The 15,499-nt window shown below is 53.7% G+C and overlaps 1 protein-coding gene across 7 annotated transcripts in view; it reads left to right on the forward strand.

Annotated features, from left to right (window-relative positions):
* The window catches only part of CDH23 (cadherin related 23), a 418,948-nt gene that overhangs the window by 282,227 nt on the left and 121,222 nt on the right, over window positions 1-15,499 (forward strand). For all 7 annotated transcript variants that reach the window (XR_004262173.1, XM_032256272.1, XM_032256266.1 and 4 more), the window contains 6 exons: window positions 445-550; window positions 3,414-3,541; window positions 8,578-8,650; window positions 10,228-10,344; window positions 13,837-13,949; window positions 15,096-15,203. Coding sequence is in view for 6 of the 7 variants with exons in the window: in XM_032256272.1 (XP_032112163.1) it covers window positions 445-550; window positions 3,414-3,541; window positions 8,578-8,650; window positions 10,228-10,344; window positions 13,837-13,949; window positions 15,096-15,203 (645 nt within the window). In the remaining variant the exon portion in view is untranslated. The remainder of the gene's footprint in view (window positions 1-444; window positions 551-3,413; window positions 3,542-8,577; window positions 8,651-10,227; window positions 10,345-13,836; window positions 13,950-15,095; window positions 15,204-15,499) is intronic.

Raw genomic sequence — 15,499 nt, forward strand, 5'->3', positions numbered from 1 at the left:
AGGCAGAAATTAAATAAGAAATTACCACTGGCTGTAAGGGGTACATAACCCAAAGGCCCTAACTGGATCCCAGAGTCGGAGGACACCTGCAGGTGGGGTGTTCCAGCTGGGGTGGGGTGGGAGGTGGTCATGGCTCAGCCTCTGGGAAGGCCGGGCCTCGCCTTCTTCTTGGGCCTCCCACCTGCCCTCTAGATTCCCCAGGCCGCTTCCACACCAGCAGGTGGAGGGGAGGAGGGCGTCTACTGGGAGCCAGAGGGTGGCCTCCAGTTGAAAGACCTGGGGTGCCTCCTGGGGTCCTGGGCCAGGACATGACCCAGGGCTGGACCACCCAAAGAAGGAACTGTGAGCAGCCTTCCCCTCCCTCCCTCCCTCTTCTGGCCCTACCCCCTTCTGGCCCCCAGTTTTCTGCAGGCTCACAGCCCCTGTCTGCCCTTTTCCTTCCAGGCGACGGACGAAGACTCCCCCCCGAACAACCAGATCACCTACAGCATTGTCAGCGCGTCCGCCTTTGGCAGCTACTTCGACATCAGCCTGTATGAAGGCTATGGAGGTAGGTGTGAGGCAGAACTCAGGGCCCAGCCGGGAGGAGGGCCGGTGTGGTCTCTGCACTCACACCTCCCTTGCTTGGGAGGGGCAGACACCCTCTGTCTTCCTGACACCCTGGGCTGCTCAGGAAGCTGCCCCGGGCACCTGGGGCTGGAGGAGGACGTGGCCTGAGTCACCCTTCCGTAGGGTATCTGTGTCTCATCAGCGGGATCGCTCTCTGGTTCTTCGGCCATGACCAGCCCTGCATTTGAGCCAGAAGTCTGATGTTAATAGAATCTCTGGGGTTCTCTGTTTCTTACCAAGGCTACAGGCAGGTCTGTGGGGTGGAAGCTCATTAGCCAAGCCTCCCCACTCTTTGGGCGGCCCTGTAGGTCCAGGTACTCTGCACTGTGCCCTGCTGTCCGCTGTGAGTCCCCATCCCTAGAGACCTGGCAGGAAATAGCAGCAGCAGCAACCTCAGGCAAAAGAGACCACTTTGTTTTTCAGATGAGGCAGCTAAGACCCAGAGACAGGGAGCAACTTGCCTGAATCTCCTAGCAAAACTGCTGAGCTTGGCACCAAGTCCCTGTGTGGTCTGGCCCTTGGTTGCTCTGCCAGCCTCAGCTCTCAGCAGCCCTTGCCCCACCAGAATCTAGCCTCTTCAAACACTTTGACACTGTCTCCCCTTGCTGGTGTTCACCCCCAAGTCTTTGCAAAGTGTGTTCCTTTAGCCAGGAAAGCCCTTCCTCCCTGCCCCTTGGTCTCCCCTCCCTTTGGCTGTCCAGAGTGTAACCCCTGGCTAGCTTTAAGGGCTTATTTGACACCTCCTCCTCTGGGAAGCTTCTCTGATTCCTGGAACCTGGGTTAGGTGCCCCCAAGGCAGAAGGGATGGAGGTGCACTGAATGACTCTGGGTCCAGTCCTTGTTCCTCCCACTGCCCCACAGTTAGTTCAGAGAAATGCCCTTGTAGAAATTGCAGTTCTGACTGGGTACGGTGGCTCACACCTGTAATCCAGCACTTTGGGAGGCTAAGGCAGGTGGATCACCTGAGGTCAGGAGTTCCAAACCAGCCTGCCCAACATGGTGAAACCCTGTCTCTACAAAAATTGGCTGGGCATGTTGACGCATGCCTATAATCCCAGCTACTTGGGAGGCTGAGGCCGGAGAATCACTTGAACATGGGATACAGAGGTTGCAGTGAGCCCAGGTTTCACCGCTGCACTCTAGCCTGGGTGACAGAGCCAGAAAGAAGAAGGGGAGGGGAGGGGAGGGGAGGGGAAAGAAAGAAAGAAAGAAGGAAAGAAAAAGAAGGAAGAAAGGGAGGGAGGGAGGGAGGGAAGGAGGGAAGAAAAAGAAAGAGAAATCCACCACGCCCAGCTAATTTTTGTATTTTTAGTAGAGACAGGGTTTTGCTAATGTTAGTCAGGCTGGTCTTGAACTCCTGACCTCAAGCCATCCGCCCGCCTCGGCCTCCCAAAGTGCTGGGATTACAGGTGTGAGTCACGGTGCCCGGCCCCATCCCTCTTTCAAAAACTTAAAAGTTCCATGCCTCTGCCTGCCCCATACCTCTCCCTCCTCTCAGCTAGAAGAATCCCCCTTAGATTTTATATTACTAAAGCAATAATCTTGTTTCCCTGTTCCAAATAGAAAGTTGTAATTTAATATTGTTGTAATGCCTTCTCAGACCTCCCATGTCCCCCACTCCCAAGCCAATATGTCTTCCCTCCCCAGCTGAGAATCAGTGGCTTAGCACAAACAAGTACTAATGGAGAGACTTCAGGTATGTGCAGTGGTGGGGTTGTTTCAGGGCAGAGGCATCTGTCTTAGCTCCCTGTAAACCCTGCCTCTCTGCCTGGGTCTGCCTTTGGCATTAGGGGTCTTTACCCACCTCTAAACAGAGTTCTGTTGAAGGTAAGGTCTGCAGCACCTAACCCCGAGTACCTCCCCATGGGGTCTAGACAGTGCCGCGAATGGGTGACTGGATGGGTAGGAAGAGCTCATAGCATAAATTGGGGAGGAAATGGAGGGAAGAGGAGAGAGAGAGGTGGAGAGAGATGGGGGCGCAGGGCGCAGGGATAGTGGCTCACGCCTGTAATCCTAGCACTTGGGAAAGCCCAGGTGGAAGGATTGCTTGAAGCCAGAAGTTTGAGACCAGCCTAGGTAACATAGCCAGACCTTGCTTCTACAAAGAAAAGTTTTTTAATAAAAATAAATAAAAGAGAGGGAAGAGAAGATGGTTAGAGAAATAGGGCTAGAGGAGACTGAGGAGGATCCTGCCTTCTGCACCCCACTGCCTGGTCCTCCCTGGCATCCTCAATGCTGGGCAACAACTGGGGAACTCTGTGCTTACCTGGAGAGAGAAGTGGTGACGGGGCGAGGGCTAGAAGGCCTGAGGCATGACCCTGTCCTCTGAGCAGCCTCCAGACTGATGGGGGAAAATCCATAAAGAAAAGTGCCAGATGAGTGAGTGAGACAGACACACAGACAGACAGATGACAGACAGAAAAGCAGGCAGGAGCGCCTACTAAAAAAGAGCCTGGGCCCTGGATTCAGCCAAACCTGGGCTCATCTCCCCACTCTATTAAGTTGAGAGCTGTGTGACCTTGGGCAAGTTACTGAATGTCTCTGAGCTTGGTTTCTTCATCTGTAAAAGTGGGGCTTACATTACCACCAACTGGCTATCACCTGGTGGGCTCAGCACTGGTCTGACACATTTCAGGCAGTCAGTAAACCTCAGTCGAGACGGTGAGGCTCCAGGTGTTCAGAAAACAAGGCAGAGCTGGCCCAGGCCATGCCAGCCATACCTTCTCTGCCCAAAGGGGATCCCTGGCTGAATGGGCATCTCAAGTTTGCTTACAGAGGGATCTGGCCCGTTCCTGTCATTTCAGTAATCAGCGTCAGTCGCCCGCTGGATTATGAACAGATACCCAACGGGCTGATTTATCTGATGGTCATGGCCAAGGATGCTGGCAACCCCCCTCTCAACAGCACCGTCCCTGTCACCATCGAGGTGTTTGTAAGTACCCAGGGCTGCTGGCCTTGCCCTTCTAGGGTGGTGAGTGCTTCCTATGAACCAGTAGTGTAGACTATGGCCCCCACCTCCTTGGCTGTCCCTGCGGCTTGGGAAGTTACCCAGCAGTCTGTCCCAAAGTCTGGCCCCCAGCAAGCCTCTCCACTGCTGCAACAATTTAGCTGCCTCCCCGCTTGGCTAGGGAAGGCCCAGGGCCCTGGTACTCAGGAAGAGACATTGTCTGCTCTGACTTCATTTGGGGGCTCCAGGACACCCTTGGAGGGGAACAGGAACTGGGAGTCAAGCGAGGAAATGTCACGGGATTCCTTCATTGATGGCTATGATCTGTGAAGAACAAGAGAATTACTGGAAGGTCGTCTTCTCCCTTCTCTCTCTCTCTCTCTCTCTCTCTATCCCTCTCTTTCTTTTTTCTTCCCTTTTCCACTCCTCCGAAGATCTAAAGGGGTCTGAAACCAAGCCACATTTTGTCTGATGTGAATATCAAGCACACCTTAGTGCTTTCTGTGTCTGAAATTATTGCTGAATCCATCTCCACGCTGGTTCATATGCTCCGTGCCACACGGGGATGCAGAGCGTGGTCTGACAGCGGAGCCAGCGGGCCCCTCCACATGGAGACCTCCCCACACGCAGCTGTGCGCACGTGGCCTGCCCCCCTCCCGTCTGTGGGAGATGGCAAATGTGTGTTGATGGAAGAGTTAGTGCATTATCGGCTCCGGGAGGATTAGATCAGATTGTCACATTTGGAGATGCGCTGTGATTTGACATAAGCTCAGGAAAATCTCACCCTGGAGCAGGCATGCTGGAGAGCCTTCCTGCCACAGCCAGCTTCACCAGCAGCCTCCGCCACTGCCCCACACTGGGCCTTAACAAGCTCTGTCTTCTCAACCCCTGGGCAGAAACTGGGGCCAGCTCCCAAGCAGAAAGGCCCTCATCTGGGCCAGGGATCCTGTTTCCTTGCTGAATAGGAAGGAGCTGGAAGTGATGGGAAAGTCGAGGTGATACCTGCCGGGGAACCTTCTAGATGGGCATGAGGGAGCAAAATTTCGGGGTGACCAGGAGGGTGAGGCTCTACAGAACCAGTATAGCAAAAAGAAGGGCAGAGAGTTGGGGCCTTGCTTCTCGAGTCTTTATGTCTGGCACCCCAGGCTTCAGGGAGTGTCAGGAGAAGGAGGACAGAGACCAGGAGATCTTCAGAAGCCTAAAAACCAGCCGGGCGTGGTGGCTCACACCTGTAATCCCATCACTTTGGGAGGCCAAGGCAGGTGGACCTGCGGTCGGGAGTTCGAGACCAGCCTGACCAACATGGAGAAACCCAGTCTCTACTAAAAAAAATTACAAAAATTAGCTGGATATGATGGCGTGCAACTGTAATCCCAGCTACTTGGGAGGCTGAGGCAGGCGAATATCTGGAACCCAGGAGGTGGAGGTTGCGGTGAGCCAAGATCATGCCATCACACTCCAGCCCAGCAACAAGAGCAAAAAATACCTCCGTCTCAAAAAAAAAAAAAAAAGAAAAGAAAAACCGGCCTGACTCGAACCTGTAACCTTCCACCTAGAAACCCCAAGGGTGTTACGAGGGAATGAGAATGCATTTTCTGCCAGTCATGACCATGGGCTGGCACTCTTCACCCCATGACCTGACCCTGACCACATCACCCAAACCTGGGCTTAGTTTCCCAGCCTTCACCACAGCCCCCAAGCCTCCTCTCATCCCAGCTGCACTCACAACCCTGACCAGCCCACCCATCACTTTCAACCAGCCAAGATGCTGCTCTGCACCAGGAGGCAGTGAATTCTGGGCTGGGACCCCAGCAGCACGTGCAGAGGAACGTGCAGCCTACTCCACACCCTAAGGCAATACCAAGTAGAAAGACGGGTGTGGGGCTTTGGAGCCATATGGGTTTGAAATCTGGCTCTACTGTGCTCTTGCTGTGTGACCTGGGTCTCTAAAACTCAACTTCCTCATCTGTAGAATGGGGGTAATCGTGGTACCTGCCTCATGATATTTTTGTGAGGATGAAATGAGATTGTGCAGGTGATACCTGGCACCTGAAATGTTGGCTGTCACTCCAGCCAATGAGACAGCCATGCATAACAGCAGCGGCCTCCACGCCCCAGCCTATGGCTAGTGCAAATGGGAGTTCTGGTGAGTGGGCTGGAGTGGAGAGGGAGCCGTTCAGGCTTTGGGGAGGCAATACCGGAGAGGGTTGAGAGTAAGGGAGGTCTAGGGCGATAAGTGCTCTGCACTAGCCCGGGGCCGGACAGGCCTAAGTAGTCAAATGGAAACTAACGTGCTGAGCTGCAGCAGTATGCCAGGTCCCTTTCAGCCCCACTTTCCAGATGGGGAGGCTGAAGCTCAGGGAGGACCCATGGTCACCGAAGCCTTTCTTCCTCACTGGCAGAGCTGGGACTTGGACCCTGACCTGAGTGACTCCCACACTGACGTTTCCACTACAGCCACAGGCCTGGAACCTGGGTCATCCCTATCCAGGCATGACTGAGACCAGTGCTTCTCAAAGTTCCCCATGCTCTGGAATTCCCTGGGGATCTCATTAAAAGGCAAATTCATAGTTAGTGGGTCTGAGGCAGGGCTGGGATTCTGCATTTCCTCCCAGTTCCTGGGTGATGAGGATGCTTCCGGTCAGGGATCACACTTTGAGAAGCAAGGCCTTCAGAGATCTGCCCTCATGAGATTTTGAAACCCTAGCTCTGCCCCAAACTCCAGACCCATCCCAACCTGTGGCTCAGCTAAGGCAGGGACCGGAGCATCTCTTTGTGCCTCAGCCCCCATCAAAGGGGCCAGAGCATGCAGAGAAAGGAAAGTGAAGGGACTGAACTCACTTTTTATCCCTGCAAATAAAAGTATGCCCCCCAGCCTCCCTCCCTGGGACTGCAGAGGGGAGTCTCCATGTGCAGGGGTGAGTGGGAGCAGGAATCCACCTCGCTTTGCACTCGACAAGCCAAGATGTGCCCTGGCATGGAACCACAGTGGCCTAGTAGAAGGGGCCCCATTGTCAAATTCCCTCAAAGCCATCCCAGGGACCAGCAGGGGCCCTGCACTTTCCTTCCAAGTCCACCCTGGCCCTGGGGCAGCCGGAGAGTCTGGCAACAAAGACAGGTACCACCTTGGCTATAAGTGAACATTGTCTCTCTAGCAGGGCCTCTGGATGGCACAGTCACTTATGTCGAGGACCACACTTGAAAAGGTCACCGCCTTCAGGCTGATTTTGCACGTGGCTGGTTTTTAAGTAGCTGTCACCCGGCTAAGCGGCCTCCTCCCTGCACCAAAAGGATTTTCTCCCAATTGGAATTTAAAACCCAGCAGCAAGAAGTCGTGGATGGCAGCATTTCTTGCACAGGTTGCGGGTGGGGAGAGGCAGATGGAAACCACAGGGCTCCAGGAGGAGGAGGGGGCCAGAGGGGCCAGGTGATTCTTTTTCATCCGCTGCTTGTTGGTTTTTAATAAAGAAGTCAAACTCGGTTTGTAGATTTCCCATTAGGGGACAATAAGCTTTTGTAGAGCGAGCCGCTGAATTAGAACTAATAGCAAATGCAGCGCCAAGATCCGGGGAAATATCACCGCTAATAAGTTTCTGCCTCATGCTCTGTCACTGACATTCTCCACACCGTTTCATGCAGCCAGGCAGAAGCTTAAATGTACAAGTATATGGGGCACTCGCGCCCACACCAGGACAGGGAGATGCCCAGGCACACAGCTGGGGCACTGGACGTCAGGGGAATCCTGAGACTGCTGCTATCTAGGGAGAGGGGCAGGTCAGCGTGAGCCAGGGTGCCATCCAGAGCCAAGGGGCAGATTTGAAAAAGAGAGGATCACTCCTTTCTGGGCACCCACAATCTTAGCAGGCTGAGATTCTCTGAAGTCCCATGGGGTACACAGCCAGATAGCATGCCCCTGTCTCTTTCATAGCTGCCCAGTCAGCAGCGACTCCAGCAAAGGGGGCTTAATACAGGATCCTTTCCCTCTAAGAGCTCTCAGTTCCATGAGAAGCCAGGCCCTCTCGTGGAACTCCTATTTGCACTAGCAAATGAACAGGAATTGCCGAAGACTGTAGCATAAGGACTGCCACTGGCGCCGGGACTCAGCCTGACTCCTGAGCTCTGCACTGGGGCTCTTGGAAAAGGGTAGAAGGCCCAGAGCCAAGTGGGCTGGGGAGGCTTCTTCCCAGAGAGGAGCAGGGAGGAATTCTTGTTGGGGGGTTACAGGAGCTGTCAATGAAGATAAGAGTATTAAAGGGCAGGAAAGCCTCTTCTAATTGAAGAGGAGGGGCCACAGTGTGGAGGAGTTGGGGGTGCATAGGATGAGGGAGAAGCTGCCCACCCGCCCTGCCAGGCTCAGCCCCTTAGCCAAGCACCATCCTGTGGCCACTGGTGAAGGCTGGGCTGGAAGAGATACTGCTTTAGAACTGACAAGGGTGGGCCTCTGGACCAGGGCTGCTCAAGGGTTGGAAGAGCCGTTGTTCTTGTGTGCAAGGAGGGGCCTAGCTGTACCTGCCTGCAGCCAGCCCAGGGCCAGAGTCTGGGCTCTGGGAACCACCTGAACCTGACCTGCCACCGCATACTTCAGTATCTTTGGGGAGAATCCTAGAAGCTTTTGTCATCATCCTGGCGGACCTGCGCAGGGGTCCAAGTGGGCATCCCCAGCATGGGAGCTGCGGGTGCCAGTGCTGGAGTGAGCTTAGAGCTCAGCTAGAGAACTGGGGGAAGCCTGGGGAGCTGGCAGCTGTTGGCAGTCATAGCTGCCGCACTCCCTCTTGCTGGGCCTCTCCGTCCCTTCCTGAGGCCCCCATGTATCCCCAAGGCTAGTCCTACCTCCTAGAGCTGTAGCCTGCCAGAGGGTTACCTGACACCCTGCTGACACCCCACCTGGCTCTGGTTATACAGAGAGGCCAGAGCTCCTTAGTGCCAGCCAGGCCTAGCCTGCCTCCTTGGTGCCCACCTTGGTCAGCTGGCCAGCCCACCTGCCTCCCTGGCTCCTGCAAACCTGTGTGTTTTCCTTCCAGGATGAGAATGACAACCCTCCCACCTTCAGCAAGCCTGCCTACTTCGTCTCCGTGGTAGAGAACATCATGGCAGGTACCACAGGCTCAGGTTGGGGGCTGGGGGACACAGGAAGGTAGGCAGCCAGCTGTCACGGCACCCAGGAAGTGCAGACCCCAGCTCTGCACACAAATTCTGGGAGGTTCATGGCCTTCTCTTTTCCCAAGCCAAGCTCCTGTGACAAATCGGGGAGTCTCTGGAAACATCTAGTTATCTGCCAGCTGACAGCTAGTTACAGAGCACCTACTGTGTGCAGGTGCTAAGCTAGGCACTCGGTTCCTGCTCTCCTGCAACTCTAGTCTAGTGGGGAAAGAATAATGATCCATGATTTATTAAGCAGTGTTGATTAAACAGTCTCAAGTGTGCAGAGGACCTGTGAGGCAGGTTCCATGATTTCAGAGGGGTGGCCTTACAGCATGGCCTGTGTTCCTATATGAGGATGCGATTGAGAGCTAATCTCTGGGCCAGGCTCCGGTTGCAGGGCTCAGCTTGCAGACCCAGTACCACCAGCTCCACACTCAGGTTCCAGGGGATCTGTTCTGCCCCCAGGGCAGACTGGCAGCTTCGCCCTTACCATGAGAGCAAATTACCCTAGCCAGGAAAACACCATGTCAGGAACTGCTGCAGTGGCTGAAGGAGACTGGAAGGTGGGAGTCAGGGACAGTAGAGTCAGAGATGCTGGAGTCGTGGATGGTGGAGTCAGGGACAGTGGATTCAGGGATGGTGGATTCAGGGGTAGTAAATTCAGGGGTGGTGGATTCAGGGGTGGTGGAGTCAGGGATGGTGGAGTTGTGAATGATGGAGTCAGGAGCAGTGGAGCCATGGATGGTGGAGTCGGGTGGTGGAGTCGTGGATGGTGGAGTCACGGGCGGTAGAGTCGTGGATGGTGGAGCCAGGAGCAGTGGAGTCAGGGGTGGTGGAGTCAGGGGTGGTGGAGTCAGGGGCAATGGAGCAGCAGGGGTAGTGGAGTGGATGGTAGAGTCAGGGGCGGTGGAGTCAGGGGTGGTGGAGTTGTGGATGGTGGAGTCAGGGGCGGTGGAGTCAGGAGTGGTAAAGTCGTGGATGGTAGAGTCAGGGGTGGTAGAGTCAGGGGTGGTGGAGTCAGGGGTGGTGGAGTCATGGATGGTAGAGTCAGGGGTGGTAGAGTCAGGGGCAGTGGAGTCATGGATGGTAGAGTCAGGGGTGGTGGAGTCAGGGGCGGTGGAGTCATGGATGGTGGAGCCAGGGACGGTGGAGTCAGGGGTGGTAGAGTCAGGGGTGGTGAATTCAGGGGTAGTGGAGTCAGGGTTTTTATAAAAGTTTTTATTTTCTTTTTAATGTCCAGTTAAGGCCTTCATCTTTATTTCCAGCTCCGTGAAATCCTGACTCAAGGGATCAGCTTTTCCAGCCACCCTGTCCAAACCCTGTGAACAAGAGAAAACTAGATCGAAATTGAATATAGTATAGTAGAATAAGTTAATATGGAGCTTCATGTCTCTTTTATTCCAAGTAAAAGCTGGCCAATCTGAGTGTATTTAATATGGCAGCCAGCCAGGCAGGAGCCAGGAGACAGGAAGACACCAGAGGGCCCAGGATGAGCAGCACCCCCTACCTCTGCCTTTTTCCCTCTGAAGGAGCCACGGTGCTGTTCCTGAATGCCACGGACCTGGACCGCTCCCGGGAGTATGGCCAGGAGTCCATCATCTACTCCCTGGAAGGCTCCGCCCAGTTTCGGATCAACGCCCGCTCAGGTGAGCCCCCCACCCCGAGGACCCTAGTCCTTTGCACTGACTCTCCATACCCAGCCCCAGGACCAGCCCCTGGGCCCGAGTGTCATTCTTTTCAGTTTTAAGCAGGCCAGCTTTGAGCACCAGTGTAATCCCTGAAAATTAATTTGAGTGTGATTACTGATCTTACCAAAAAAAATCACAACATGAATTTATCCAGTGAAGGATGTCTTTCAAGGGTAAAGAGTTGTATTATGTTTTAAATGTGTTTCACCTTACAAACAGCTGGTTAACACACCCCTCTTCAGGAACATTTATTAGAGCCTCAGTGTCCCCCTCCCTCAGCTGCTGACCTCATTCTTAAACCCTGGCTCCTCTTCTTCACAGATGTATGCCTCAGTTTTCCCACCTGTAAAATAAGGATGATCATATCAGGGCTGTTGTGTGGGTTAAATGATGTGTAATATGAAACACACTTTGAATAGCCCCTGGCACACAGTAAGTGCTGAAACAATTACTGTCATTATTCTCTTTTGTTTATTCACCTGCGAGCCCCCTGCCCCCAGCTCCCAGCTCAGCCCGTGTAACTCTCTTCTTTCTTCTTCATGTCTTCATGTACTTTCATCAGTTTTCTCTCCTCCTTGAAGCTGGGAGAAAAAGGGGGCAGAAAGAAGCAGCAAGAGACCCAAGCTTTTTAGCCAGACCTGGGGAAGAATCTAGGACCCCTGTATATTCATTGACATGTTCATTCAGAAATTGGGGTGGGTGCTGTCTGATCCAGGTGCTGTGCCAGGTGCTGGGGTACAGGAAGGAATAAGACATGGCCCTGACCTCATGAAGTTCCAGGTCAGCTCAGTGGGTAGGCAAGACACCTCACTTCCATGTGAGTGAAAGGAACTATAGATGTCAAACAGCTAAACCCTATCTCAGTGGCTTGAGACAATAGAAATTTGAATTCATGCAGTCAACCCATGCAGTTGTTGAGTGGACAGCCCTCCACATGATGATTCTGGGACCCAGGTCTCTTCCATGTTGTGGCTCCAAGGTCACTGCTGAAGGGAAAAGAGCATGGGTTATCGGACTAGGAGGAGGTAATGGGCCAGCCCCTGCCTGGCAGTCATATCCAAGTGATAATTCTTGCCTGGGAAGGGAGCAGGAATCTCTAGTGGACACTGGCCATTTCTGCAGCAGGTGGTCAGTGGCCCAGCAGGGCATTAGCTCTTCCTGCTATCCATCCTTCCGTGGTGGAAGTCAGCCTTCAATCCCTTTTTTGTCCCCCTTTCCTGGAGGCTTGGGGAGCAGATGGCTGGTTCTGATGGGTACAAAGACTGAGGAAGGAAGGGGACCCAGGGCCACTGTGAGCCTCTTTTGCTACCTCTGAGAAAATGAAGGCCTTCCTCCCTGCTCTAAGGAACTTTCACCCACAGTGAGCCCTCATTTCCAGGAGTCTCAGAGTAATGTCACTAGCGAATATGAACCACATGCCCAGCACTGTTGCAAGAACTCTGAGCAGCAGCATCCCATTCCGCCATCCTCACCTGTGAGGCAGGTACTAGCCTTATCCCCATTTTCCAGATGAGGAAGCTGAGCCACTGGGAAGGTTGAGTAGCTTGACTGAGGACTCGCAGAGCGTGAACTTCTGACTCCAGAACCCAGATATGAAAGGTGCCATTATGTGAGCAGCTCCCTGGCCTTTCAGCCACCCCTGCCCTTGCCTCCCCAGTCGGGGCTCCAGCTCCCCTTGGGGCCTTTAATGACAAAGACATTTTCTTGCTGCCTTAACATGACTTTGGCTCCAAAGGTGTAAGCCTTTTGCTCTGAGCTCCTCGGTCAAATTAGCCAGGCCTGCTCCACAGAGGTGGCCTTAATTGGATCTAATTTCCCAGATAGGAGAGGCCATCGATCATGCCGACAAGTTCATATTTAAAACTTTTTAGAGATTAATTTCTTCCTCGCCCTGCCAATTAATTGACACCACCCTGGAAGGGAGCGTGGCTTGTTGGGCAGACCTCTGTGAGTCTTCCATTCTTGGCCTTGGCACCTAAGCTGCTCTGTCACCCAACCCGGGCTCCCTGCTCAGCGCTGCACAGAGCAGGGGACAAGCCAGCATGCCACGGAGGGAACAGCCAGGGTAGAAGCGGTCCTAAAGGCAATCTAGCCTAGCCGCCTTGTTTTATGGGGGGAAGAACCAAGCTCAGAGAAGTTAAGCAACTTGCCCAGGTCACACAGCTCAGACAATGGGGATAAATGATGGGTAGCATACAGGCCCTGCCTGTGGGGAGTACTCACAGTCCATTGGAAGGAAACAGTCATTCTCTGAGTGTTGGGAGCCTTACCTAGAATTACTTTAGCCTCACAACAGCTCTCCCTGGAAGTCACACGAATCTCCATTTATAGATGAGAAAGCTGAAGCTTAAAAAAGTTAAATTTTTCTAAGGCCAAGCATCTGGGAAGGACCATAATCAGAATTCAAATCCAGGTCTCACGTCCTCACCATGTGGGCTCTCCCACGGCTCATGAAAGACGGTAAATGGCCTGGCTGCAGTGATTGCTGAAGTCCTCTGGGACTGGCTCACCTTGCTCCCGAGAGTTAACGAGGCACTCAACTGCGAACCCCATATTCAATACCATCAAGTTGGGAGCTTAAAATGGGCCCTGGGGGGACTCTTTACACCAAGGAAATTGGCAAATGCCTTTTATTTTGGGGAGCCAGTTGTCAAACATTTACTAGCACACCGCTACCAGGGTGATAGCTATATTTCAGTTATACCAAAATACAAAGGCCAAATACAGGTGAACAAAAAATGTTGTTTAATTGTTCACATTTAACACATTAAAAAAAACTTGAGGCAATGTAATTATGCTATTCACAGTGTAATTAGGAAATTATTTTATAACTATTAATTATCAATGCGTGATAAGCTTGAATAGGTTGAACTGCCCAGTGATGAGTCACAAGTGAGAATGCACGTGAACACCTGGTGTTTTTCTTTCCTGTCATTGTATTTCTGTGGCTATATAAATAAACCGTGCCTGGCACTGTTCTAAGATTTCCGTGATATTAATTAGATTAAACTCACAACAGCCCTATGAGGTAGGTCCTATTATGGTTCCCTTTGGATCCTGTGAGGAAACTGATGCACAGAGGTTGGAAGTAACCAGTTCAGGATGATAAAGCCAGCAAGATAGTATCAAAAGTCTAAACAAGAGGTGATCTGTGACTGAGCCCAAGGCCTGATGGCCCTCCTGCCCTGTTCTCCAGGCCCTACCCCCGAGAATCAGCCTAGATTTCCACGCATCTGCAAATATCTTCTCCTCGTAGGGCTATGTTGCCCAGTTCTGGGGACCCGCCTCCTAAGGCATGGGAGCTCTGCCGTCTCCCACTGTGAGCGCCATGTCAGGAACACATCCAGGCTGCCAGATCATGGTAGCTCTTTCCCTCACTCTCTCCCCCATTCCCTTGCCCTCTCCCTGCCCCACCCAAACCCTCTCACACACCCACTTCTCTCTCCGCAGGAGAAATCACCACCACATCTCTGCTTGACCGAGAGACCAAGTCTGAATACATCCTCATCGTTCGCGCAGTGGACGGGGGTGTGGGCCACAACCAGAAAACTGGCATTGCCACAGTGAGTGCGCCCCCCTCTTGTGCCCAGCTTCCCCTCACCAGCCAGGCTCCTGCTCCCCGCTCATCTTCAGGTTGCCCGCCTTGTACCTCTGGACCCTGTGTCCTGAGCCGGTGTGAGGCATTGTGAAGGTGAGTGAGGGGGCAAAAACCAACGGATCATCATTGGAGGTCAGCCCCCAGGGCCACCACCGCTGTGGGGAAGAAAGGCACTACCACCAGGAATGTAGGGCACTTGGGAGGAGCAAAATAAAATATTTTCTCTGCTGCCCCCTAAAATCTAGGAGAGCAGGTGGCAGAAGGCATGAGCCCCATAGGCCCCTCCTTGCCTTGGCACCTGCCAACAAGCAGAAGTAGGCGTTCCTGCCAGGAAGAGCACTGGAGGGTCCCTGGGGGCTTGTCCTTCCCCAGCCAATGTGCCCCAGAGAGTAGAAAGCTAGAGGAAGAAACTCTGTGGGCCCTGAATGAGCTCTGGGCTGAAGAAGTGAAGGGGGTGAGAGGAGCTCTGTGGAAGGGGAAGTGGGAGGACCCGCTGGCAGTCACTCCAGCCACCTCCCCTTTTTGTCCCCCATTCAGTTTCCTTGGCTCTCCCTCAAAAGAGGCTCGAACCCAGCCGGCAGCATCCCCATCCTTACCCAGACAGAGAGGCTGGAGATGGTATTTCGTGGCCAGGGATTTGATGCAAAAATCCCCAGTGCCCTACCCTATCAAGGGAGGCCCCTGCTACTGGGAATCAGAGCCCTATAAAGAATGTACCTGGTGGCAGGTGAGCAGGGTAATTGCTTGGCTTGTGGCTGAGACGGGGAAGCTCAAGGGATTCTATGAGATCCCCCGCCCTGTCAGTCACCTTCAGCCAAGACTGGAGGAGGGGGTGGGAGAAGTCCCAGGTCACAGCAAGGATTTCGGGGATCATCACATCCATTCCACTGCTTCCTGATGGGACCACACTGGAACTCTCTCTCCTAAAGGGGCCTGGCTCCTTCCTGTCCTTGAAAGCCCAGGCCCTGCCAAGACTCCCAAGGTTAGTGGAGCTGGTGGAATTAATGCCAAGATGACCCGTGGGCATCCGAGCCCGTTTCCCCTGGCAGGCCCTGCCTGCCCTGGCCCATCTCAGCTGGGTTCGTCCACAGCGCCCCTTGTGGTTTCACAGGTAAACATCACCCTCCTGGACATCAATGATAACCACCCCACATGGAAGGACGCACCCTACTACATCAACCTGGTGGAGATGACCCCTCCAGACTCGGACGTGACCACGGTAGGTAGTGGCGGAGCAGCAGAACTGCCAGGCAGCCCTTCCCAAGGGTGCCTGCCATGTGGGGCTGATGGACTCTGTGTCCCTTTCAGCCAGCTCTTGCAATAGAGTTCTAGCCGTTCTCTGGCATGGTGAAAGGCAGTCTGAGGTCAAGGGAAAGCCCTCACCTGGCCTCCAGTGTCAGCAGGCCTCAGGCTTTGTCAAAGGGAGCTTCAGGCAGCCCAGGGACAGTGGCAGGGGAGCTCAGGCCGGCTCCGCTTGGAAGCCACACGTGCCCTTAGAGCCGGGGACTCTGGTCA

This window comes from Sapajus apella, unplaced genomic scaffold (genome assembly GCF_009761245.1).
Source record: "Sapajus apella isolate SASKATOON/1434 unplaced genomic scaffold, GSC_monkey_1.0 scaffold94, whole genome shotgun sequence".
In the NCBI taxonomy this organism is placed as follows: domain Eukaryota; kingdom Metazoa; phylum Chordata; class Mammalia; order Primates; family Cebidae; genus Sapajus; species Sapajus apella.